This window comes from Notamacropus eugenii, chromosome 1 (genome assembly GCF_028372415.1).
Source record: "Notamacropus eugenii isolate mMacEug1 chromosome 1, mMacEug1.pri_v2, whole genome shotgun sequence".
Lineage (NCBI taxonomy): Eukaryota > Metazoa > Chordata > Mammalia > Diprotodontia > Macropodidae > Notamacropus > Notamacropus eugenii.
Genome location: NC_092872.1, coordinates 659,336,477 through 659,361,988, shown reverse-complemented (window position 1 = coordinate 659,361,988; position 25,512 = coordinate 659,336,477). Strand labels below are relative to the sequence as shown.

Sequence of the window (25,512 nt, the reverse complement as noted above, 5' to 3'; positions counted from 1 at the left end):
ATGGTTTTTGTTTTTTCTTGCTTTTCCAATGGGGGTGGAGGTGGGGAAAGAGATGGAAGGAAGAGACTGTAGATTTGAAAAGAAAATAAAATTTAATTAAGAAAAAAAGAAAGGTGGTTGCTCTAGCAATTTTTGCTTTCTGGCTGGACCTTTTGAAGTAAGAGAATCAAAACTGTTATTGAAAGAGACTGATTATGAGGCATCTGAATAGCAAAGAATGATACAGTCTCTGCTGGACCATGGCAGCCAAGATAGGGCACCATTTCCTAATGATTAGAGTTGTCCAACCACACACCTGTTTATACTGAGAGGCAGTGAGGTTCTCATCACTGGAGGTCTTTAAGCAAGGGTTGTTTGATCACTTGTCAGGGATGGTATGGAAAGGATGCAGACTTAGGTGGTGCAAGCAGCAACTAACCTAGCATTGAGGTACATGATTGTAAAAGAAAAAAAAAGAAAAGAAGAGAAAAAAAGAAAAAAAGGGAAAAGCAAAACAGGTTAATCTTTATGAAAGGAGAAACACATATAACCTAGAAGGTCTATGTGCTAATAAGACTCTCTGGTTCTCTTCCTTATCAAAAAAAATAATGGGTACCCCTCCATTTAATCTGGTTTTATCTCTTGCTGTTCATGATGGCATTTTAAGCCCTTTAAACTGGCTATGTTATTCAAGGTTAAGAATAAATTGGGTACCAGATTCTCTTAAGTCCCTGCAGGGATTTAAGTCCTCTAGGAAGAGACTATTTGTCTTCATTGTTCTCATGCTGGAAAACAGGCTTTGCATCTTCCCAGTTGTGGCCCCACCCAAACTAAACTCAGTCTGTGATAATCCAAATTTTGCAAACCAGACAAAACTAAACGCATATTTTCAATTTGCATTGCTTATGGACTCTTTCCTTTGGAAAGCAATTAAAAACTCCATATATTTTATTATCTACCAGGGCTTTAGCTATAGAATCACAGATCTAGAGCTGAAAGGGATTTTAGAGATGATTTTATACCACCTCCTCATTCTACAGATGGGGAAAGTGAGTCTCAGAAAGATGAAATTCCTTGTATAATGTCACACATATAGCAAGTGACAGAACAAGAATTCAGATTTGGATTCTGTGACTCCAAACTCAGCTCTTTCCAGTGCATCATGATGCCTCATAGTTTAAGGGGGTAGAGAAACTTTATCTTTTTTAAAATAAATGTTACGAATATATTTAAAAATAATCTACATTTCCAATGTCTTCTCCAGCCTCTTACCCAATCTCCAGAGAGCTGTCCCTTATAACAAAGAATTTAAAAAAGGAAAGATATAGCTTAACAAAACTAAAATATTGAAAAATTCTGACATTACATGCAATGTTTCTCACCTATAGTTCCCCCATGTCTAGCAAAGACACTTCAACACTAAAATGTTGGAGAGCAATGTCAATGAAAGATACAGAAGAACAGGGGGAAATATTTTGAAATGAGAATAGAAGTCTGTAGAAATATAGAGTTTGTTTTACGTAACTCATTTATACTGTTAACTTTGGAGGAGTTTTTGGAGAAGATATTCTCCTGTCTGTTAGACTAAAGATAGAAAACACTGGGAAGAGGATATGATGCCTTCCCTCTGTTGTGGTTTAAATTGGGGTGAACCTATACCTACCATTTTTCTTTATGTCAATATTATTTTCAGTGTGTGGAAATTTAAGGATTTTAGCTGGCACAAGCAAATTAGGGGAGAACTAATAGGACTTTTATTTATATGGCCTTGGGCTAATCCTTCACTTCATTGGGTCTTGGTTTCCTTATCTGCAACATGAGGCAGAGGTTGGATTAGATCATCCTGGAGACAGTCCTTTCCTTTAAGCATCTATAAAGATGTGTACTTGGTAGGAAAAAAAGGAGGAGGAAGGAGAAAGAATTACAGAGAGAAGGATGCTGAGCATGTCTGGAAACAGAAGGTGGCCTTTCTCCCTTTCTCTCCCACACTTCTGCTCAACTGGCATGGAGGTTAAAGGTAATACAGCTAATGAAAAAAACGTGGATGGTTCATAAAACTCCAAGGTTAAGAGCTGTAGTCTCTCTGGTGGAGAGAAGGGCAGTAGGGAAAGCTAAGATGATGACTTTTTGATGTCTATTGTCTGCTCCCTTCCTCTCCTAGCAGGGAAATCCTATCCCCAAGAATGACAGCAATTACATGGTAACCTAGCATAGTCTAGTAAAGTGTGGAAGTGCTGGACATGGAGTCAGGAAGTTGTGGGTTCAAATCCCACCTATGAGTCTTCCTATCTATGAACATAAGAAGTCACTTAACCTCTATAAAACTCAGTTTTCTTCTCTATAAAATGAAGGGATTAGACTCAATGATGTCTTAGGTCCACTCCAGTTCTAAATCTATGAATCTATGAACTGAGTTCAATAAGAATGGAAAGAGAACTAAAGACATAGACTAGCTCTCCTCCATCCCTTTCCCAGAATTGGCATCATTGAGAAATAATTCATCTTTCCTCGTACTTGCACCAAGCCTGTGTTTGTTTATTTTGCTGACAATGTGTACCAGCCAAACCTCCTTATCCCAGCAATACAGATGTATTGGTGACAGCTCTGTTGGGGAACACTGCATTATCTCCTCTTGTTTCAATTTTGCACAGATCTTCAACTAGATGAAAAACCTGCTTTGGGAGCAGGCCAGGCTGACTATCTAGTTGCAGAGCAGGGGCTTATGCTCAAGATGCTTCTCCATTTCAGACAAGAGTCAACCTATTGTCTGCCTTAGCAATATGGTAGTTTAGTCAAATACATACATTTTCTCCAGGTCTCTAAATCCTGAGAATGCTCCTCTTGGAATGACTTGAAGCTTGGTGAGGACAAATCTCCTAGAAAGAGAGAAAAATAGACGTGGGAAAGTCAGTCATTGACTTTCAGACATTGACCGTACCTAGTATGTGCTAGGTACTGTGAGGGTTAAAGGGAAAGGAAAAGGCACAGTTCCTGTCTTCAAGGTATCTGTTATAATCTAGCTGAGACAACAATGCATTCATGCAAAGAAAACTAATACCAGTCAGCCTATGACAAATGCCAAGTGAGTGGGTAAGGCCATGCTGTATCAGAATGCAAAATAAGAGTCTAAATGAATGAATATTATTATATTTGGTATTGTTACTAACAGAAGTCTTTCATTTAGTATTAATAATAACCATCAGTGTTCGTATAGTGCTTTCAGGATTGCTATACTGAATTTTAATCATATTGTGATGTAATTACAAGATTGTATATGATAATGATAATATAATACAATAATCATATACAAGATGTATATGATAATGATAATAATAATAATAAAAACTAACATTTATATAGCTCTTACTATGTGCCAAGAGCTTTACAATTACTATCTCCTTTGATCCTCACAATAACCCTGAGAGGTGGGTGCTATTATTATCCCCATTTTACAGACGAAGGAACTGAAGCAAGTGTGACTTGCCTAAGGTCCCCCAGCTAGTAAGTGTCTGTGGTCAGATATGATATGAATTCAGGTCTTCCTGACTCCAGACTTGGCACGCTATCCACTGTGCCACCTTGTTTGTGTATTTTTAAGCAGGATATATCATTCTACGTTGGTTTGTTTGCACTGGACTTTGATGTGCATATTCCTGGATTTTTTGTAAAATGCCCCATAGTACAAAGAGCCTCCAGAGCAGAGCTCTGTGCTGGACCTGTGTTGTCCCCTAAGCTTACAGGTGTGTATGTGATGATGTTTCCATGGAGAGGGGGGTACAGTGTTCTTAGAACTGGAACATAGTGTCGCCATTCTCTGCCCAAACCAGAACCCTAAATACATAAATGCTATAAGAATTCAGAGGAAAGAGACGTCACTGGGGGGCTGAGGTTGGGTGAGAAGGCTTCATATCCAAAATAACAGACAAGAAACACTCATGCATTGTTGATGGAGCTGTCAACTGGTATATCCCGAAACATAGTCTGGAATTATAACTGCCATGTTCCTAAACTGTATACACCCGCTGATCCAATGATATTACTATTGAGTCTATATCTAGAGGGGATAGAGGATAGAATATGTTCTTGAGAATAATTGTAGCAGCAACTTTTTGTAGTTGCAAAGACCTGGATACCAAACTGTTACCCAGCAATTGATGAATGGATGACCAAATTATTGTTTGTGAATGCAATAGAATATTGTTGCATCATAAGAATTAAGAATCTGACATTCAGAGAAACTTGAAAAGACTTGTATGAACTGATGCGTTGTGAAATGAGCAGTACCAGAAGAACAATTTGAATGATGACAGTGACAATAATAGGATAAAAACTTAAATTATAATCAAAGAAATAAGTTACTTCAAAAGACAAATGAAGAAAAATATCTTCACTTATTGATTAGAGATTCAGAACAAGCTGTGTGTTCTCCCACATGGCCAATGTGGTTGACTTGTTTTGCTTATCCTTACTTATTTGTTACAAGAGAGAGCTTCTACTGGCAAGGGGTGTAGGGGTGGTAAGTGATAGATATGCACAAAAGAAGCATCAATAAACGTTCTTTAAAAAATTTACCAGAGAAAACAAAAAAGTACATCGGGGACACAAATAGAGCAGTTTTGTTACTACTCTATTAAATTCCCTTATATTCATATATGCATGTATATATATATATACATGCATATATAGTTGGCTTGACTGTAGACATATGCATATTCAAGCCAGCTATATATAACAGAGATCCAGTTTCTTATATAGGCCACTTTTTTGTATGTTGAAATACTGTTCTTGTGAATAGATTAAAGTTATAATAAAAAAGAAAATTAAAGAAAAAAAGGGAAGATAGGAATTTGAGCTGGACTTTAAAGGGTGATTAAGATTCACAAACCCTCTAGAATGTTTTCAAAGGTCCCTTCCAGCTTTTACATTTGATGATTCTCTAACCAGGGCCTCCGCAGCTGAGTAGGTATCAAGAGTGGTTTGGAGATCTCTCTATAGGGAACCCTTGACTTTTCTGTAGGGCAAACTATATTTTTGCTCTTTGACTTCCCTGTATTACCAGGATTCAACTTTCTTTTTGTTTTAATTCCTCTCTCTCTCTCTCTGCAAGATAAGAATAGGAGTATTTCTTTCAGAGTTTGCTGCCAGATGGACTTAAAAAAGTATCTCCACAGAATGATAGGAAACTACACAATGCTTCATTGTTCAAATGCACCTAACTGGAATGAATGGAACCTCCTTGTTTCAGATGAAGTTGTTTATTGCCAACCAGAATTGTATTTCCTATAATAATAACATTTATATAGCACCTTTATCATATGATAATAGGTTTCTGGCTGAAAGGGACTTTAGAAGATATTGAGTCCAAACTCCTCCATTTACAAATAAGGAAACTGAGGTATAAAGAGATTAAATGACTTGCTTATTATTATCCATCTAATAAGTATTTGAGAATTCAAATCCAAGTCTCCTAACTTCAATTACATGATTTTATCCATTAAACCACTCTGCTCCTGTGTATTATAATTAGGGATCATTGAGAAAATAAAAGATTTCTCTGTTGGTAAATTAGATACTTCCAATACCAATCATAGAACTTTCCTCAAAATGAACAGAAGAATTGATTAAGTTTTTCTACCCATTTTAGTTGCAACATTTGTGGCCTTTGCAAATTCTGTGGTCAATCAGTATTCTTACTAAAATGGAGAAAGAGAGAGCCTTCACACAATACTTAGCCATCAAATGAAATTTATTCAAAAACCATTCTTTATATCCTATTTCCATTCAGGAAGGCTAGAGACAGAAGCACCACAAAACTGCAAATCCATGGCTAGCATAATTGGTTTGTGTGCGGAGGCAGGAGGGGTAGTAGCTCACCAACATGACTTCCTTTATGACTCCTATTGTCTAGACAAAGTCACATTTCTGGCATCCTGGTCAATGTCCCTTATTTCTAGGGGTTGTAGGGCACTGAAGGGTGAAGAAGTAACATATTACCTCTACTACTAGATCTCTACTTGGAATCTGTGCATTTTAATTGGTTGAGAAAGAAATGAAGGGAGAAAAGAGATGACAAAGAGAGTCTGACTCCCTTGTAGATAATTTTGGGCCTGTTTTCAAAGAGATGGGGGAATAGGTTCTCATGACCCTGACTGGACTTTATGAAATGCCATCTTATGCTGAGCTCATTCTAAAAAACAAAAGGAAACCGAGTATTTTCATGGCCTCAGTTTCTGACCTGACATAACTTGCCTGAGTCAGTATCCATGAGGAAAGCCTGAATAGGTGCGACATAATATTTAGTCTGGGCTTTTTACGCAGTATATCAGATATAGGGTGTTTTTCCTCTATGAAAGAGGCCAGCAGGGAATTGCCAGTAGAGGGCAGGTAGGTTAAAATAGGCAGATGACAAGCTAGGTATTAGAAAGTAAGACAAGGGACACAAAAAGGCTGTCAGTAACTGCAGTAACTGTCAAATTTCTGCAGAAACTGCTCCAGAAAATGCTGCAGCATGCAACTAAGGGAACTCAAAAGGTACAAAATGCAAATCAGCTCAAAGGGAAACAAATCACCACATTGTACCACATGGCCCCCCTTTTCCTCAAAGGTAGGGAGCTAAAACAATCATAAATGAAATAATTAGGGAATAGTTAAGGGCTCAGCAGTTTGGTTCAGAGTATAAGTAAAATTAGAATTTAGAGATAATAGAGAATCACCTGGATTGGAAGTGTTTAATAGGATTTCAGTGGGGAGATGGTAGTTAAGTGGGGCCTTGAAAACCTAACATTAAAGTCAGGTTACCTATAGAGCCCATATATGAAATGATGTACCCAGGGGAGGGAGTTTCTTCCATAATCTTCTAGATTTCTTGATGTTGCCTAATATCAGCATAGCACCCGCATCCCAGAATGCTGTAGAGACACCTAAGTGAACTTGATAATCACTCAGAGATCAACTTCTCTATCCACTTGAGAAAAACCAAAGGGTTGGTGAAGGGTGGCTGGAGCCTAGATTGTCATGTGCAATTGAATGGACAGATATTTTTTTTGTGTGTATGTATACATACATGCATATGCATTTATATGCATACATATGATTATATACATGTGTACATTTATCCAGACACACACTGTACATTCATAGACATGTATAATAATATAGAATATATATACATGCATATGCACAAATATACACATATGGCAACATATATGTTTATATCCAATATACATTATATATGTGTATAAACACATGGATGCAGGGCAGATAGGTGTATATAGGTATACACGCATCTACACACATGCATTTATATACATATATATGGCTGTATATATCTATATTTAACTACACACACATTGTATATGTATATGTGCATAGATAGGCATAGTTATGTATGCATGAATACATATGCCTGTCCATCTAACATACATATAAATATGTGCATGCATATATACATACATATATATATATTTATATAACAGATATGATGGAAAGGTCAAATGCACAGCAGAGTCCAGAACTGAAAAAAGAGAGAGTAGGTTGTAATGTACACAGGACATTTCATAGTGCTTTCAAGTATACTGAGTTTCTTTCTGAAATACACATGCCATCTTTTTAACCTGAATATTATCTTTTCCTCAAAGACTGGGGCTTCGCATTTTGTTCAGGAGTTTTGACCTCTCCCATGTCCCCTCTTCAGGAAGGCCGGTGGCTCCCTCCTTCCAAAGCTCACCATGTCAATGCTAAACTCAGTGCTGGCATCTGCATAACCATCTGCACCTCAGAACTCTCAAGATCAACACATCTGCCAGCCTCAGTCTCTCCAATAGCTAGAATGACAAGCATGTGCCACCACACCTGGCTAACATGATTATTCTTTTAGGGAAGCTATATAGTTGTGAGCCAAAGAACACCATAATCTCCAAGGAATCAGAATTGTGGCCCACTCAAAAGGAATTAGAGAGATACATGATGATCACAAATAGAATATAGCATATTATTGATGATGAATTTCACACACAGAGGAGAGTAAAATGTATCACAAAAGAGATGTATGTCCTAAAATGGAAGTGAGTTTGGGACACTAGATTGAAACTTTAATTTCTAGGACATAGCCTTCAAGTTGCATTTTGAATCAAATTCCAAATTTTTACTTTGTTTGTTTACCATTACCTCTTCCTCCTGAAAGCCAATGGTTGTGTGTGTGTGTGTGTGTGTGTGTGTGTGTGTGTGTGTGTGTGTGTGTGTATGTGGGGTCTGGTGCTAGAGAGGGAGATCTGGTTTCCCTTGGTTTCTGTAATACTGCTTATTCTTGGGTTTCCTGTCTTTCAGTCATCTTACTGTTACTTTTCCAATTTCCCTTGTTGAATCATCATCCTTCTGCTTTCTAGGTGTGGTCTCCCAAGGCTTTGCTCTGAAACTACTTGCCTTTTCTCTCTGTACTTTGTCCATTGGTGACCTCGTTGGCTCTCATAGATCTATCATCTCTAGGCAGATGACTCCCACACCAATTTACTTCATTCTCATCCCTTCCTTGCTCTCCTTTCAGGAGCTTGATTGTCAGGTGCTGTCTGCTGGATATTCTATAGGAATCTCAACCTCAATGTATCTAAAATAAAAATGATCCTTTGCCTTGCTCTCAAAACTCATCCCTTCTCCAAATTTTCCTATTTTTGTAAAGGTACCACCATCCTCCGAGTCGCTGACATTCATGGTCCTGGAATCATCCTTGCTTCTTCCCTCTCTGCAATCCACTATATCTTAACAGTTACTAAGTCTTATGAACTCCACCATCTTCTTTGCCCCCTCCCTTGACTCACACAGGCTTTATCATATTTCAGCTTCTCATCAGCCTTTCACCTAAAATAATTGCAGATAGTTTGTACTGAGATCTCTTAGCTTCTTTTGCTTGCTTCCTTTTCCTGACTCCAATCTATCCGCTACCCACCTGCCAAATTGATATTCCTAAAACACAGATGTGACCTCATCAATCCCCTTCCCCACTAAAAAGCATTCAATGACTTTCTACTGCCCATAGGCTCAAATATAGCTTAGCATTTAAAGCCCTTCACAAATCTGGTTCCCACTTATCTTTTTATACATTCCATATTATTACCTTTCCTTCATATACTTTCTGTCCCATTCAAATAGATGTGTTAGCTGCTTCCTGTGCCCAATATTTGATCTCACCTCCAAGCTTTTGTACAAGTGGACTTTCATAGGTGGAATGTCCTCCCTCCTCACTTCAGTTTTTTTAGAATCCTTAGCTTTGTTTAGAGTATGAGCTAAAATCTTACCTTCCATAAGAAGCTTTTCTCATCCTCCTTCCTTCTAATGCCTTTCCTCTGTTTGTGATTTCTAATTTATCCTTTATCATAACGTATTTGTACATAGTCATTGCATGTTGTGTCCCCTGTTAGAGTAGGGGCTGTCTTTTACCTTTCTTTGTTATCTCCAGTACTTGGTACATACTAAGTATTTAACATTCTTATTGACTAATTCTTCCTATACAAGTTTCTTCTTGATTCTCTACTTGGGCCCTCTTGAAATTTCTTTACATAATTTAAAATATATTTGTATTTACTAATCTGAGATATGTATCTCTTATAAACTCCTTGAGTTTGAGACTGTCGATTAATTGAAGATTTTGGTTAATCTGAGTTACGTTGGCATCCTATCTCAACTTGAATTAAAAGGAACCATATTTCTTAGATGGATATTACATCATTTGCATCATCAGACATTCCTCATGCTTGGGAACTCCACCCCATTTCACAGAAGACCATAGAGAGATATATTTTCCCTAATGAAGCACAAGTCATCAAGATAGCTCTCAGAATGGATCTTTCCCTACTGTACTTTTCCCTTCCAACTGGGATAGAAAGCGATCTTAATTATTTCTGAGTTTTTGGAAATTTCTGGATTTCCTTGAAAGCTCTCTCATTCTGAAATGAACTGGCAATCTATTCACTCTTGGCCAAAAGCAATTTCTTTGTTTGGCTTAAGGGAGAGAGTTTAAAGGAACCTATTAAAAAAAAGCTCATTCAGCTACTTGGAAAATAGCCAATTTTCTTTTGGGAAAGCCACCTTTTGATAATATCCCAAGTATGAATGACATAAATATATGCAGACCACATTTTTTAAGAATGTATGTGAATTTAACAATTAATCAAAAAAATGCTTTGCAAAACCTGGTGGTCTTTTTGCTAAAGTCTAAGAGTTTTGGCTTTTTACTCTTAGGTCAGGTGCCCCATAATTAACTATCTGAAAATGTGCCCATGCAAGTTTACTGCATGGAAGGATTGAGCCAAAGATCTGCATCATTCAGGCTAACAGCTCTGCCACTAAAGAAAAAAAATGAAGCTGAAATCACCCAGATTGGCTATCTGCACTGGACTTTCTTTACCTGCCCCCATAATCTTTAGCTGCCTATCATATCTAGGTAACTGAAAGCCAGGGAGCAAAATTCTGTTATTTCATACTATTAAATCACACCCCTCCCTAATGTCTAATATATATTTGTTAATTTGTTTAGTTACATGAAATATTGGAGGGGAATAATCATAGGACCATACATTGAGAGCCTGAAGGGACCCCAGAGGGCATCTAATTCCAATTTACGTAAGGCAACAGGGGCCTAGAGGTTAAGTGACTTATATAAGGTCATGCAGGTAATTGCATCCTTTTAACCCAAGTCCTCTGACTCCAAAACCAAGGAGTGTTCTGCTCATAGTAACACACACTGTCTCATTACTTCCTTGGACGGAGTTTGCTAGCACAATGGATAGAACACTGGGTCTAGAGTTAAGAAATCCTATCTGGGAAGTCAAATCTGGGTTCCTATATTTACTAGTTGTGTGGCACTGAGAAAGTAATTTAATGTCTGTCTGCCTCAATTTCCCCAACTATAAAATAGGGATAACACCCATCTTGTAGGGTTGCTGTGAGGATCAAATGAGATATTTGTAAAGTGCTTAGCAAAGTGACTGGCAGGTGGTAGGTAGTGCTTGATAAATGTTGTTTCCTTCCCTTCCCCTACTTCTGAAGGACTAAAAAGCAAATCCAGATTTATTCTCAGATCTGCTTCATCCCTGTTGGGAAAAAAAGAAAAATGAGCTTGGTAATTTAAAAGGGAACCTTTCTTTCACTTCCATTTCTCCCATGTCCAATACTTACTGGGGTTGGGCTAGCTCTGTTTGTAATCTGTTGACTAGAAGATTGCCATTTTGATGTGTCTACATAACTTTTTGACTGAATGGGGGCAAAATTCAGTTATCATTCAGATCCTAATGATGTCCAGAAGTAGTTCAAGGTAGTGGAAAGACTACTGTTTTGATATTAGAGGCTGGGGATTCAAATTCTGTCTGAGATAACAGTTTCCAATTCACGATCTCAATCCAGGTGTGCTTCCATAATGTCAAACATTCAGATACTTCCAAATGAGTTTTTACGTATATAAGGTCATATATTACCTCAAAATGCAAAATAAGGGAAAATTCGCTCCCTAAAGTTAATAAGGCCCAGTGTGATGTTACCTGGGTAATGATACTTGTAGTACCTACTTCACAAGGGTTTTCCTTAGAATCAAAGGAGGTAAATACATAAACCACTTTGCAAACCTCAAATCACTATTTGTTCACATTACAAACTTGCCCTAGATGCAATTTCTCATTATTATCACTTAAGTTTTTTTTTAAAGAGATTTCAAATAGCTGTTTTGAATCAGCTCTCATTTCATTAGCAGCGATGTTCCCTTACCTTAACATCTGTGCTGGACTGAAAACAGGAACTTGGGATTCTGTTGACAGAGGCATATTATTCTTGACTTTATTTCCCTCTTATCCCAACCACATCTTCAAGGTTAAACATATATGAATATATCTAATATACATTTATATAATATAATAAATATATAATATAATAAAAATCCATTTAAGGAAAATTGTTTATTTATTTATTTTCCTTCTCTGCTCTCTCCAAATCCACTGTAAAGACATCCATGTCTATATACTGTGACCCCTACTGGCTCACATCTGCTTGAATCCCATGATCTTTTTAGCTAAATTTGAAAAGACTAGATTAAGAAGCCGCACAATATATCAGAAATAGTTACCAAAATCCAGATCTGATTGCTCACTGTTGAGTGAAGTTGACTCTAAGTTCATAAGGGAAATACCAATATATAATGCTTTAATAGATGTTTGTTGATTGGACGTATTGAATAAATAATAATTACTATGCTCATCCCATAAGGTTGCTGTGGAGACCAAGTAAGATAATATATGTGAAAATGCTTTGCAAACTGTAAAACAACATGGAAACATGAAGTCCTATTATTAGACAAATTTTGAGGCAGGTGAGGCCTTGGAGGGTCTTCAGGTCGTATGTGTTCCTCTTTTCCATAGGGTCAGTTTTATAACAAGTTATTTACTTGGTAAGATTTAGAGGCGAATGTCCATTAGATTTCTTGGCTGTTAGCACCTTTGGTTTGTCAGAAAGGCCTAGGACTGACCCACTTTTGGCTTTAATAAGTCACTTGTCCTGGTCCCTGAACTGCTTCATATGCTTCATCAAGCTCATCTTAGTCTTTTAAAGCCACAAATTCTAGCAGTTGACACAATGCTCCAAAAAAGGCTTATTGATTGAGTGATTACTACTTAACTGTTCATGGTGCTACTTTTTTTTAAATTTATTTATTTAACTTTTAATATTCGTTTTCACAAAATTTTGGGTTCCAAATTTTCTCCCCCCTTGTCCCCTCCCCCCACCCCAAAACACCGAGCATTCCAATTGCCCCCATCACCAGTCTGCTCTCTCCTCTATCATCCCTCTCTGCCCTTGTCTCCATCCTCTCCTCTGTCCTGTAGGGCCAAATAACTTTCTATACCCCTTTACCTGTATTTCTTATTTCCTAGTGGCAAGAGTAGTACTCGACAGTTGTTCCTAAAACTTTGAGTTCCAACTTCTTTTCCTCCCTCCCTCTCCACCCCCTCCTTTTGGAAGGCAAGCAATTCAATATAGGCCAAATCTGTGTAGCTTTGCAAATGACTTCCATAATAGTCGTGTTGTATAGGACTAACTATATTTCCCTCCATCTTATCCTGCCCCCCATTACTTCTATTCTCTCTTTTGATCCTGTCCCTCCCCATGAGTGTTGACCTCAAATTGCTCCCTCCTCCCCATACCCTACCTTCCATCATCCCCCCACCCTGCTTATCCCCTCATCCCCCACTTTCCTGTATTGTAAGATAGGTTTTCATACATGGTGCTACTTCTTAACCAAGCTGACTAGTGCGGTCAGATTATGATGATGGATTTAAATGCTGCTATAATTTAGAATATAATTTAGGCCCAGAAACGTTATTATAGAATCATTCTGTAGAATCTTAGCACTTGATATGATCTGTAATCTGACTTCTAGCCATACCTGAAGCAAAGAAAAAAATCCAAACCCTGAAATCAATGGTAATCCATATATTAATTGAAGATATCTGGAGAACTCACTAACTTCCAAAGAAGTTCATTCCACTTTGAAGAGTTTTTCCTCATTTTGAGCCAAAATTCGCCTCTCCATAACTTCCCCTCCTCCTCATTCTTGCCCTTTGGAATTAAACAAACAACTCTAAATGCCTTTAATGACAATAGAACTTCAAAGACTTGAAAATCACTTCCATAGCTACCATCTTTTCTCCAGGTTAATCCCTTACTGGGTTGGTCAGTTTTGTCTGATCATGGTCCATCCAATATGTCAATGCCTTTCCTAAAAGTGTTGTTCAGAATCAAATCCAATATTCCATATTTCTATCATCAGCTCTTTAGCTCAGAATATCAAGGATCTATGGTTTTCTAGGCCTATGCTGATGAATATTGCTGTAATGTTTTCAATTTAGAAGTTGTAGAGGTGGCTCCACCTTCACTCATTCTGCTGGGCTCAATGGTTGAGGAGGAAGAGGTGGGATACTGCTCATCACTAACTCATTTCTCAGCTCTTTGCTACTCATTCCCACCATTGGGAGGAAGCTTTCCTCTCCAAGGTCATCAATGATCTCTTTATTGGTAATTCCAAGGGCTGGTTCTTGATGCTCACCCTTCTTGACCGCTCTGTTACATTTGATACTGTTGATTGCATCCTCCTTCCAAACATTCTCACCTTCCTGTATTTCTGTAGTACTATTCTATGATGATTTCTATCACTCTCAACTTGGAGTTGACTGCATTCTCAAAGGTCATTGAAGCAGAACAAAAGATGTAGCAGGTCTTATTAAATTGGAAAAGTGTTAGAGTATAAGGCTGCTAACAAGTTATTTACTTTTCATCTGAGAAGCAACTATTTAAACCTTCTTGGTCTTCTTTGAAGAATCATTGACTGTGTCTTATCTTGCAAGCGTGGATGCACCCCAGAGCTCTGTCCTAGCTTCTCACATTCTCTCTAGAATCTCTTTTGGTGATCTCATTGGATTCCATGGCTTTAACTCTCATCTCTATGAGGTGACTTTCTTTTATATTGTTTCTCTCCAGGGCTCCATTCTAACATCTTTAACTCCCTGTTGGATATTTCCACTTGAATGTCTTATAGGCATATCAAACTCAGTATGCCCAGAATAGAACTCATTGTCCCAGCTCTCCCTCATCTCCAAATCATTCCCCACCTTCCACGGTACTATCAAGGACACCACCATTCTTCTAGTCATCCAAGAATTTTTTTCCTGATTTCCTCTAATGCTGGTGTCTTTTTTTCTAAGAAGATTTCTAATTTGTTCTATTTTTATCTTGTTTGTAGACACTTGATAATATGTTATCTCTCCCATTAGACTGTTAGCTTCTATCAGTCTCTCCAGCTTCCAATCACTGTAGATTTATAAATTTTTATTTATAATATATAAATATATGTATATTTTTATCATGTTGACTTCTCTGGGAATGGGATGTAATGCCAAGAGAACATAAACTCTTGGAGGGCAGGGACTATCTCCCTTTTGTATCTGTATCTCTAGTTCCTAGCACATAGTAGGTACTCAAGAGATTTTCTGTTGTTTGACTGATACAGTATTAAGATGACACCTGATCAGATGAGACAGAGAGAAAGCAATATAGAAGTCTGCAGTAAGAACTACCAGTGTACTAATGGGTTATCAGGAGCAGTTGCATGATATTTAAAAATATAATTAATTGAGAGGTGTGACAATCATTGGAGCACAAGCATCTTTCTCACCTTCCCAGGGTGATTTGAGGTGAATCTAGGTTAGACTCATAGCATCAGTGAGTCTTCAAGTTGAAAGGATTTTTGGAATTCATTCATTTCGCCTCTTTCATTTCATAGGTGAGGCCTAGAGTGGTAAAGACTTTGCAAACATCAAAATGACTTGTTCAAAACTCAAATGCTAGTTAGTAGTGACATCACAGACTTAAAGGTCAATGGTCTTTCCCCTCACAACAGTGACATAGGCCACTCTGTCCTCAGATATTGCCGAGGGTACCGGGATATGCACAATTGTTAGATGGCTTTTGTGTGTGGGGTCAGCCCACTTGGGGATGGGGCAGAAGGATGAACTGGGTGGCTTTGGGAAACTTCCAGAGTCTACAAACTACTTTTGATTTGGCAAACAAGAACCGGAGAAAAGATTATCGTTATTTGCTTCACCAAAGACAGACTTAGGTCTTTCATAACACATTTAAAACTAGTTCTTCTTATCTGTTTAGAAGTTGTGAGCATTTAATCAAAATGCATACACATTGAATAATTATCTTCTACTGACTGTGTAAAATGCAAATTTAAGATGTTCAAATGAACTCTGTTGGAGTGAAGAAGTTCATAAAACCATTTAACTTAAATAAAATACCCATAAAAAAATGAACAAGAACCAGACTAGTGATCAGAATGCCTCCTATAGCCAGACTGAGTTCTGAAGTAATAAATATGTTATTTATGATAGGATTTTGAAGAATGCTTTCCTTTAATCTCTGAGGTAATAACCAGATCTTATCTACTTCTAATCCTTAGCTGCAATGTGTATTTTGTCAGAGGGAAAGATTTTCCTGTGAAATTTAATTTCTTCAGGGGGATGGGGAAGACATTGGGGGTTGTTTTCCACTTTAAAGATGGACTGGAAGTTCTACCAGAAACTAAGATGAATAAGTTTGTTTTGCATCCTAAGAGCAATGGACCTCTCCAACTTCCACTCACTGACACAGGGCAATATCTCAAACACACAAGATTCATGGTATAATTCAATCTGATAAATACTGACCTTTTCTAATACAAAATTGGTAGAGATAAGCACTAACTATTACCAGAGATGCACAGAAACTTTTCATATAAAAATACCAAACTGGGATGTGTTTTTTGATGAGTGTGGTGGTACAACCCTGAGGTCCCTGATGCTGGGGAGGCTGAAGCTGGTGGATTGTTGGAGTTTGGGAGTTTTGAGCTATAGTACAGTTGAAATCAATCAGGTGTCTGCACAAAATCTGGCACCAATATGGTGAGCTCTCTGGGATTTGAGGACCATCAGTCTGCCCAAGGGCGGGGGAGCAAACTGGCCCAATTTGGAAATGGGACAGGTCACAGATTACATGCTGACCAGCAGTGGGGTTAAACCCATAAATGACCACTGAACACATAACCTAAGCAAGATAGGGAGACACAGTCTAGAACAAACAAATAGAAATTCAAAGTGTTTTACATTCATTATCTCATTTGACCCTCTCTGAAGTAGAGAAACTAAAGTTGAGAAAGGTTAAGTGATTTGCCCAGGAACATACAGCTGAGTATCAGTCTGAAGCAGGATTTAAACTCAGGTCTTCCCAATAGCTCTCTAACCATTAAACACTTAGCTGCTTCTTAATCTGTACATGATCCTTTGTTGAGTTATTGTGTATGACAGGCAACTGGTTTGTTGAGGTTTCAGTGCCATGGATAAGGATAGTTTTTTACCCCCACTTCCTACAACCCAAGAATGTATTTGAATATATCATCAAATCTTAACACTCAATTTTAAAATATCCAATGTTGAACATCACCAAGTAATATTGTTAAGTGACTATTGTTTGCAATTCTTTATCTGTCTTAAGCACAGCAAACTAAAAAGTGCCAATGCCAAGTTTGTTAAAATGGTGGGCAAGAAACCAATTAAGATTGCACTCTTGCCAGTTTTAGCCTTTATCTCTGAGAGCCCATGTGGTGCTATTGAGGTGAAGAACATTATCTCCTTCTAACTATTACCTTGAGATTGGCTCAGCACAATGCAGAGGGAGGATTTCTTAGCTGGCACAAAATGCTGTTGTACTGTGGACTGTGAAACTCCTCCACTTTGTGCAAATATTCAGTGCTCAGGCATGGCTGAGTTCTGATGCAGATCCCAGTCATCCAGGAAGAAATGACTCACCTTTAGCTCCCTAAACCCAAAGGTCCAAATTGCCACCTGGTACAATGATACTTACTTGGGCTCCCTTTACCGCATGATTCTGTCTCTGATGGACTCACTGAGGACCAGTCTGGGGAAGACTATCATTGTCCTGAACATCACCAGGAATCCATAGTGACCCATCTATGAATTTGTCACCTAGAATTTACATAACCCATTCTGGAATCTGTAACTGTCCCCTTAGATAAATGGCCTTTGACATGATACAGTCTTAGCAGAATATAAGTTCTTTAAGGTCGAGGCATTCTTATTTTTGTTCTTGTTTTTCTAGTATCTAGTACTGGGTACATAGTAAGTACTAATGGGGTTAAATTGAATAAGAGGTAACCCCAGCTACTTGTACTCTAGAATCTGATGAATGAAATCATATTCCCAATACTCATACTTGTTCATAATACTCTCTTTTTTATATTTATATATAGTTCCTTAGGATTTATATATAGTTCCTGGTCTCACATGTCTACGTACAAAAATGCAGCATATGGGCAATAAACGAGGGGGATGAGAGAGGTTAATGTAAGGAGATAAATTCAACATCTTTGGTTTCCATGAGACTTGGCGAGCTGTGGCTTATTTATTATTTATTTTCTGAACCCTTTTGTAAAATTAAAGCAGCTAATAATTTCTTGGCTTGCTTTAATGATAGTTTCCTCTTTCAACAGGAGCATGATGCAGTATAGGAAAAAGTATTGTTCGGATTCTCACCAATACGGCAGAGTCTTTGTCACCTTTGTGAAGGATGTTCAACTCAAGGTCCAAATGTAAAAGAAATACCATGTAGATGATGATGTTTTCAGATGTTCCTGTTTGTTGGTCATAGTTTAATTGGATCAAGTCCTGGGATATGCCTGGATTTTCTAAGTGATTGGGCTAGTAGTGTTAGCACATATATCTTGGCTAGACACTGCTGATAGACAATTGAATTGAAGAGCTGGGGATCAAGCTGGCTTGCCTTTTGCATATTGCATATTCCCAAGCTTCTTCCAACCCCAATATTCTGTTAAGTGAATGTGACTGCAAGTTATGTAAGAACTACTGTCTTCAAATGTTTTAACTCATGGCACAGCTATAGGGCATATGGTAAAACATGAACAAGTTTTAAAGAATTGAACTGCTTGTCTGGAGTACTATGAAAGGAGATGAATAACAGGAAAAGAAGAGGGTCCAGACATATAGCAAAAATGAAATATAATTGATGAGTTCCTTCATGTTCCGCTGCTATCCTGACAATGTCAAGAGATCTAGTGGATTCTTTCTGGCATATATAGAGTGGCTCTCCAAATGAGGATTTGTGGAAGAACATAAATGAGGGTTTCACCAAATTGGCCCATGGCACTACTGGAAGAAGGATATTGGTAGATACAGGGAGCCATTTGAGTGGAAAAGTTCAGTGGGCAATTAGAATAGAATTGACTACAGTTTATGAGAAAAAGCTTAGTTCAAGTTCAAGTCATAAATCTCAGAAAAACCACATCCCAAGAAAGATACTGAAAAAACTGGCAGATGTGATTGTTGAGTCACTCTCAAAGACCTTTGAGAGATTGTGGAGAAAATTATTAATAATAAGAGAAATGCAAATCAAAATAGCCCTGGGGTTTTACATAATACCCAGCAAGTTTGAAAAAAATGTAAAAAGATGGAAATTGTCAATGTGGTAGGGTTGTGGAGGGACTTACTTACCAATTCCATTAGTGATGGAGCTGTGAACTGGAATAAACATTTTGGAAAGGAATTTAGAATTATGCAAAGTGACTAAAATGTCTATACATTTGGATACAAATATTCCATTCCCTAACATATACCTAAGAAAGGTCATTGACAGAAAGATGAGATCTATATACACTGAAATATTTAGAGTAACACTTTTAGTGGTAGCAAAGAACTGGATCCAAAGTAGATGTCTGATAATTGAAGAATACCTAAAAAACTGTGGTTCATTAATATACTGGAATGTTACCATGTTGTAAGAAATGATGAATATGATAAATACAGAAACACATAAAAAGACATATAATTGATGAAAAGTGAAGTAATCGGGGCTAGAAAAATGATGTACTCAATTACTGAAACAGTGTTAATAGCAAGAAAAGTCACAAAATAATAGAAAATGAATGTTGTGAGATTATAAAAGATCAAAATCCTCCCCCCCCCAAAGGGATGTAAGGTAATTCATTCATTCTTCTTCTCCTTTTGCAGAGGTGAGGATCCAAAATGATGAAACATTGCATATAATGTCAGTGGAATGATTAGACAGAATTTGCTAACTTAGTCAAACTTCTAGAACTCTAGGAAGTATTTGTTTGGGGTTGGGGGTAAAAAACATCAGACTATGGAGTTAAATCATCCCTACCTAGAGCCATTGCACGGAGATGAGAAGGGCACTGAGGATTCAAAATTCCTTGAAGAAATTTTCTGAGACTAGGGTCCTCAGTATCAGTAATCTGAAGAAAAGGTCTCAGAATGGAGACCTCCTTGTAAAGTACTTCGTTTAGACTATAATTCAGGTAGAGACTCTGTCTCCTACCAAAATAAGTAATCCCACAATCTATCATGGAAGTATTACGAGGAAATATGCAAAACATGGGGGACCGGATCAGGGTCAGGGACTTGCCATCGTTTAGCAGACTTTGCATAGACTGAGGCCAGTGACCCTTCTGGGTTCTCTGTCCCCTTCACATATTCACCCTGACCAATGTTCAAAGCTCAGTAGCAGAGTCTGGATAGGAGTTCACCTGGCTATATTCAGGGTCTATGGTCAGAGTGATGATACCTGTTTGTCAATAGAACTAAAGATATTCTATGTATCTAGTTTGGGCACACTTTTCTAGGGCAAATCCTAGGCTATCCTGTCATTAAAGTGAAAAAATTGTAAATTTTTTTTTTAGATTCCCTGCAGGGATCCAGTGTTTGCTCCTAGCTCCTCTGCTGTTATAGGGCATCTCATCTGCAGAGAAGTTTCCTCATGTTTTAGCTACAGGGGCAAATCTGATGGGAGGAGAAAAATCACGAGATAATTGAAGAACAACATAGGACAGTTTGCTTGACTATGTCATGCAAATGTAAGTGCTGCAGGTGCTTAGAAAAGGACGTTCTAGGATGGGTGTTATGAAAGCCAAAATGTGCCTAGATTCCATGGCCTTCTGAAAATCTTAGCTTCAAGGGCCAAATTTTGTTCTCACTAATCTGATCCCTATTTCATGTTATAGCTCTCCAACATTAAAAACTTCTCCTCTTCCTGCTGTATGAGCATTTCTACCAAAATTCAAACAGCAGGGTTTTAGTGACTCAATGATGGATTCTCTGATTCTTCAAGTTCTTCACATCTTCCTATTACTGCAATCTTCTTATTCTTGTTATGTTCTCTATGAGCCAGAGACTGAATACTTCCTCTTCTTCTCACATGATCCTCCTTCCCTAACTCCAAGTCTTTTCACTGCTGTTCCCCATGCCTGGAATGCTCTCTCTCCTTACCATTGCACTCTCTGAGTTCCTTCAAGGAAGTTCAAATGCCACCTTCTGCAAGAAGACTTTCTAGGTTCTCTCCTCTGCCAGTGCCTTCCCTCTGAGATTACCTTCCATTCACTGTATCTTGGATGCCCACAGTTGTTTGCAGACTGTCTTTCTCATACGAATGTGGGCTCCTTGAGTACAGGGACCATGTTTTTCGCATGCCCATTATTTAGGACAGGGACTGGTACATAGTAAGTGGTTAATAAAGGCTTGCTGACTTACTTTTATATTTCTTTATGTCCCTTCCAGACTCTTCCTGACCCCACCCGATACATACAACTCAATATAAGACACTCAGTAATAGGTGACTTGTAATTGCTGAACTGATGGATGCCAGGAAGATGTTATTTGCTGGATGGAAGTACGATTTCCATACAATCTCCAAAGCAGCCTTATGTAATTTAGATCCTATAACTCAGCCTCTGTCACAGCCGTCCAAATATGCTCCTCTTTAGTTGGTGTTGAGAAGATGCTAGTTTCCTTGGAGTCATCATAGAGTATAAGAGTACATGTACCATTTATGACAGTCTTGGGTTCAAATTGTGTTCAAATCATGTGGTAGCTAGGTAATACAAAGGATAGAGCACTGGGCCCAGAGTTAAGAAGACCCAAACTCAAATCTAGCCTCAGATACATACTAGCTGTATGACCTTGGGCAAGTCACTTAATTTGTAATTTGTCTGATGTTCTTCAGTTGTAAAATGGGGATAATAATAGCACTTACCTCTCAGGTTTGTTGTGAGGATCACATGAGACAATATTTGGGAAATGTTTAGCACAGTACATGGTGCATAGTCAGGGTGACATTAAATCATTATTCCCTTCTCTGTCTTGTTTCTGAAACTTATAATGATGACTTAGCCCTTCTAGGCTTTTATTTCTTCCTATGTAAAATGAGGATTGTTGAATGTGATGACCTCTGAAGTTCCTTCTGGTTCTAAATCTATGATCCTATGACCTTAATTGAGGTAATGGGAGAATTATCTTTTTTAAAATTATATTTATTGATCAGAATTTTCCATGTTATTAATTTTATTTTTTTAATGAATGAATGAATGAATTTTTAGTTTCTAACATTCACTTTCATAAGATTTTGAGTTTTGAATTTTTTCCCTCATCATGCCTTCCCCCTTCCCAAGATGGCATGTAATCTGATATAGGTTCTGCTTATATATTCATATTAAACGTTTTCACATTAATCATGTTGTAAAGAAGAGTTAGAATTAATGGGAGGAACCACAAGAGAGGACAAAATAAAACAACAAAAGAAAAGGAGAGCAAGAGGTATTTTTCCATCTCTATTCAGACTCCAAAGTTCTTTCTCCGGACGTGGATAGCATTTTCCATCATTAGTCTTAGACTGGAGCTGTCTTAGATGCAAGGGGAGAATTATCAATATTGCTTTGTCAAAAATATTAGTCATTTTTTCTGTTACTAGAATGAACAGTGAGACTGAGAAGTCCTGACTTGGAGTCCTAATTCCATCGCTTGTAAGACTTTGGGAAAGTCACTTAACTGTCTCCAGACTCAGTTTCTTAATTTGCAACATGGGAACAATACTACTGGGACTGCCTGCCACTGAACGGTTGCTGTGAAGAGCAAGTGATATCACATAAGATGATCTGTGACCCATTACGTACTTTTCAGCACCAATGAATATTTCTCTCTAGCATGGACTGAGATACTACCTTGCTAATATATGATCTGTGTGTGAACATGATATGCTTGAAAAGAAAGCTGAAAAAGTAAATGAGAGAGGGGGGACAGGGATCAAGAATATGTCTAGCACACACAGGTTTATTGGTGACTGAAATTAGCTTTTTTTAGTAAGAGTTTATATCAATTCGGGGTGGAAAATTGTTTGGAAAAAAGTCATTATTTTGGTTCCATTCCAGTGCAATTTAAACAAGGTGTTTTTCTTTAAAGGATCCATTTAAAGAAAGAAAACACTTGACTTTAGCTTATTTCTTTGCATTGGCATTATCTTCACCCATGCCAAAGAAGGCTTGCTTTAAATCATTTAGGAGAAGCAGCTTAGGTGGCAGAGGGTCACTTGAAAAAGTCCTTTTCTATATGCCAGGGTGAGGGAGGTTACTGTGATATGAGAACAGGACTGGGGAAAGGCCAAAGAAGGTGCAAAGGGCCTCTGTTGTACACAAATTGGTCATGCTTTATTTCTTGCCTTATTTACTTGCTCCTGTCAATGTTGACTTGGGGAGAAGGTGAATGGGAAAGAGTGCCCAGTGGGTAATCTGTACCTTTACTCTGACCAGTAAGACAAGGGGAAGGAAAGGGGATATTGTGGTGGGAAGTGGGCCACCATTGGAGCTCAAGATCCAAGATGCTGCCAGTTCAATTTAATTCAAAAAGTACTTATTAAGCACATATTATGTTGCAGGTACCTAGTACTGGGCTAGGGAAAGAAGCACAAAGAATGAAATAATCCTCACTTGCAATGAATTTACATGCCAACAGGGGTATGTATAAAAATATTTCACATAAAGATAAACAGAGTAAATACAGAGATATACCAAGTAGTTAAACACCACGTAATTTGGGAATCAGGGCATTAGCAGCTGTGGGCATCTGAAAACCTTGGTTAAGCCTTGTCTTAAGGAAAGAAAAGGATCCTATGAAGAGAAGGTAAGGAGGGAATTCTTGCCAGACCTGAAGATGATTGATAAAAAAGGGACAAAAATGGAAAATGGAGTATAGCATATGAGGAAAGGAGAGTTTGGCCGGATCATAGAAGGCAGGAGGGGGAATAATATCCAATGAATCTGGAAAGATAAGTTGGGGCCAGGTTGCACAGGGTATTTTTTAAAAAGATAAGCAGATGAGTTCCAATTGAATTTTCAACTCAACATCAAAGGTACTTCCTAGTCTTGAATAATAAAGTAATGTACTTTTTGAAAAGTAAGGAGGCCTTATAAATAGGGCTGTCTTTAAGGGAGGTCAGAGGCTAGGCAAATCACCTGTTTCCACTATTTTTCATAACAGGTGAAATAAAATCTAATTAAAATGAATATTGAGAATAATCTGGAAAGAAAGAGTTGAAAACAATAAACTGAAAACTAGACATCATCAGATCAGAAATCTAGAGGGATCCTTAACAGTCATCAGATTCAATCCGCTCATCTTATAGATAAGGAAATTGAGGCCCAGAGTGAGTTTGCCCAAGGTCACCTGATGGGCAATGCCAGAGCTGAGCTTTAAACAGGGTCCTTTGACTTCATGTCACTATTTTCTGACAGTACCATGCTGCTGGTGGGGTGATGATGGGGGCAGGCGATTTGTTTTGTCTGTTTTAATTTGGTAATAGGTATGGCTGGACTACTTTGCTCTTGCATTCTACCTACCTCTCTGAATAACTACCTGTCTATGAGTGTATTTTGCCAGGAAAGACTTCAGTCATTTTTTTAGTTGTGTCTAACTCTTCATGACCCCATTTTGGGTTTTCTTGGCAAAGATAATAGGGTGTGGTTTGCCATTTCCTTCTCTAGCTTATTAAACAGATGAGGAAACTGAGGTAAACAGGGTTAAGTGACTGGCCCAGGGGCACACAGCAAGTAAATATCTGAGGCCATATTTGAACTCAGGAAGATGAGTCTTCCTGACTCCAGGACCAGTACTCTATCCATTGTGCCACTGAGGGATAAAGCAGCAGATCCTAAGCTAATTTATGCAATTTATCACATCCCTGGGATTCATTTGCTCTTGTGGGTCTTCCTTGAGAGGGGTCTATATTTCATGTACTTCTATGTATTCTTAGGATTGCCTAAAAAGTTCTTTCCTTTCTGCTAGTATAAAAGAGAGGACAAAAGGAGGCTGGTAAGTCACCTTCAATGCCCTAGAGTTTGGAGAGGAAACGAGGGAGATGACCAACTGAGAAAAAACAGTTGGAGCATCAAGTCTTCTTAAAAGTCAGGCCTACAAACTGTCTATCAAAGACTATACCTAAGATGCAGCTCTTTGTTCCTGTCCCCAAAACATCATCTGTTCAGTCTCAACACTGATACATTTAACCTTCTAGGACAAAGCAATCCCTGTTCTGAGGAATATCACTCATTTGTTAGTAGCTCTGGTGCCAGTACACTCAAGGCCACTTGGGCACACAGTCTAAAATAAAGCCTTGAGAAGCTTTCATCTGCTCTGGCCTGAATTCATCACTGTGGGGCCTGGTTGAAGTGGGGGGAAGTGATGGGAAGGAGATCTTCTAACAGGGAGCTTTTAAGGAAAAGAGGAAGCTTCAGACACATTGGAAAAGGTCTTGGTATTGTTTGCTACTTTTGCTCCCAGATTCCTGGAATGCTTTTCATTCATATTTTGACACTTTCTTCCCACTTCTCCTACCCTCAGCAATGGAACCGCACACCTAAATGTTCCCTAGGGGAGAGAGAGAGAGAGAGAGAGAGAGAGAGAGAGAGAGAGAGAGAGAGAGAGAGAGAGAGAGAGAGAGAGAGAGAGAGAGAGCACAGAAAGGGAAAGCTCACTCACTCCAAAGAGTGAATGACTGATATCTAAACCTGTCCTCAGAGTTGAGATTTAGTAAAAAGGAGCAGAGATAGAGTGAACACAAGGGCCTTGGCTATGGGCAAGAAGATTA

At 38.2% G+C, this 25,512-nt stretch overlaps 1 protein-coding gene across 2 annotated transcripts in view; it reads right to left on the bottom strand.

Annotated features, from left to right (window-relative positions):
• The window catches only part of FSHR (follicle stimulating hormone receptor), a 235,669-nt gene that overhangs the window by 163,169 nt on the left and 46,988 nt on the right, over nucleotides 1-25,512 (bottom strand). For both annotated transcript variants that reach the window (XM_072635612.1, XM_072635613.1), the window contains exon 2: nucleotides 2,784-2,855. In XM_072635612.1, the coding sequence (XP_072491713.1) occupies nucleotides 2,784-2,855 (72 nt within the window). The remainder of the gene's footprint in view (nucleotides 1-2,783; nucleotides 2,856-25,512) is intronic.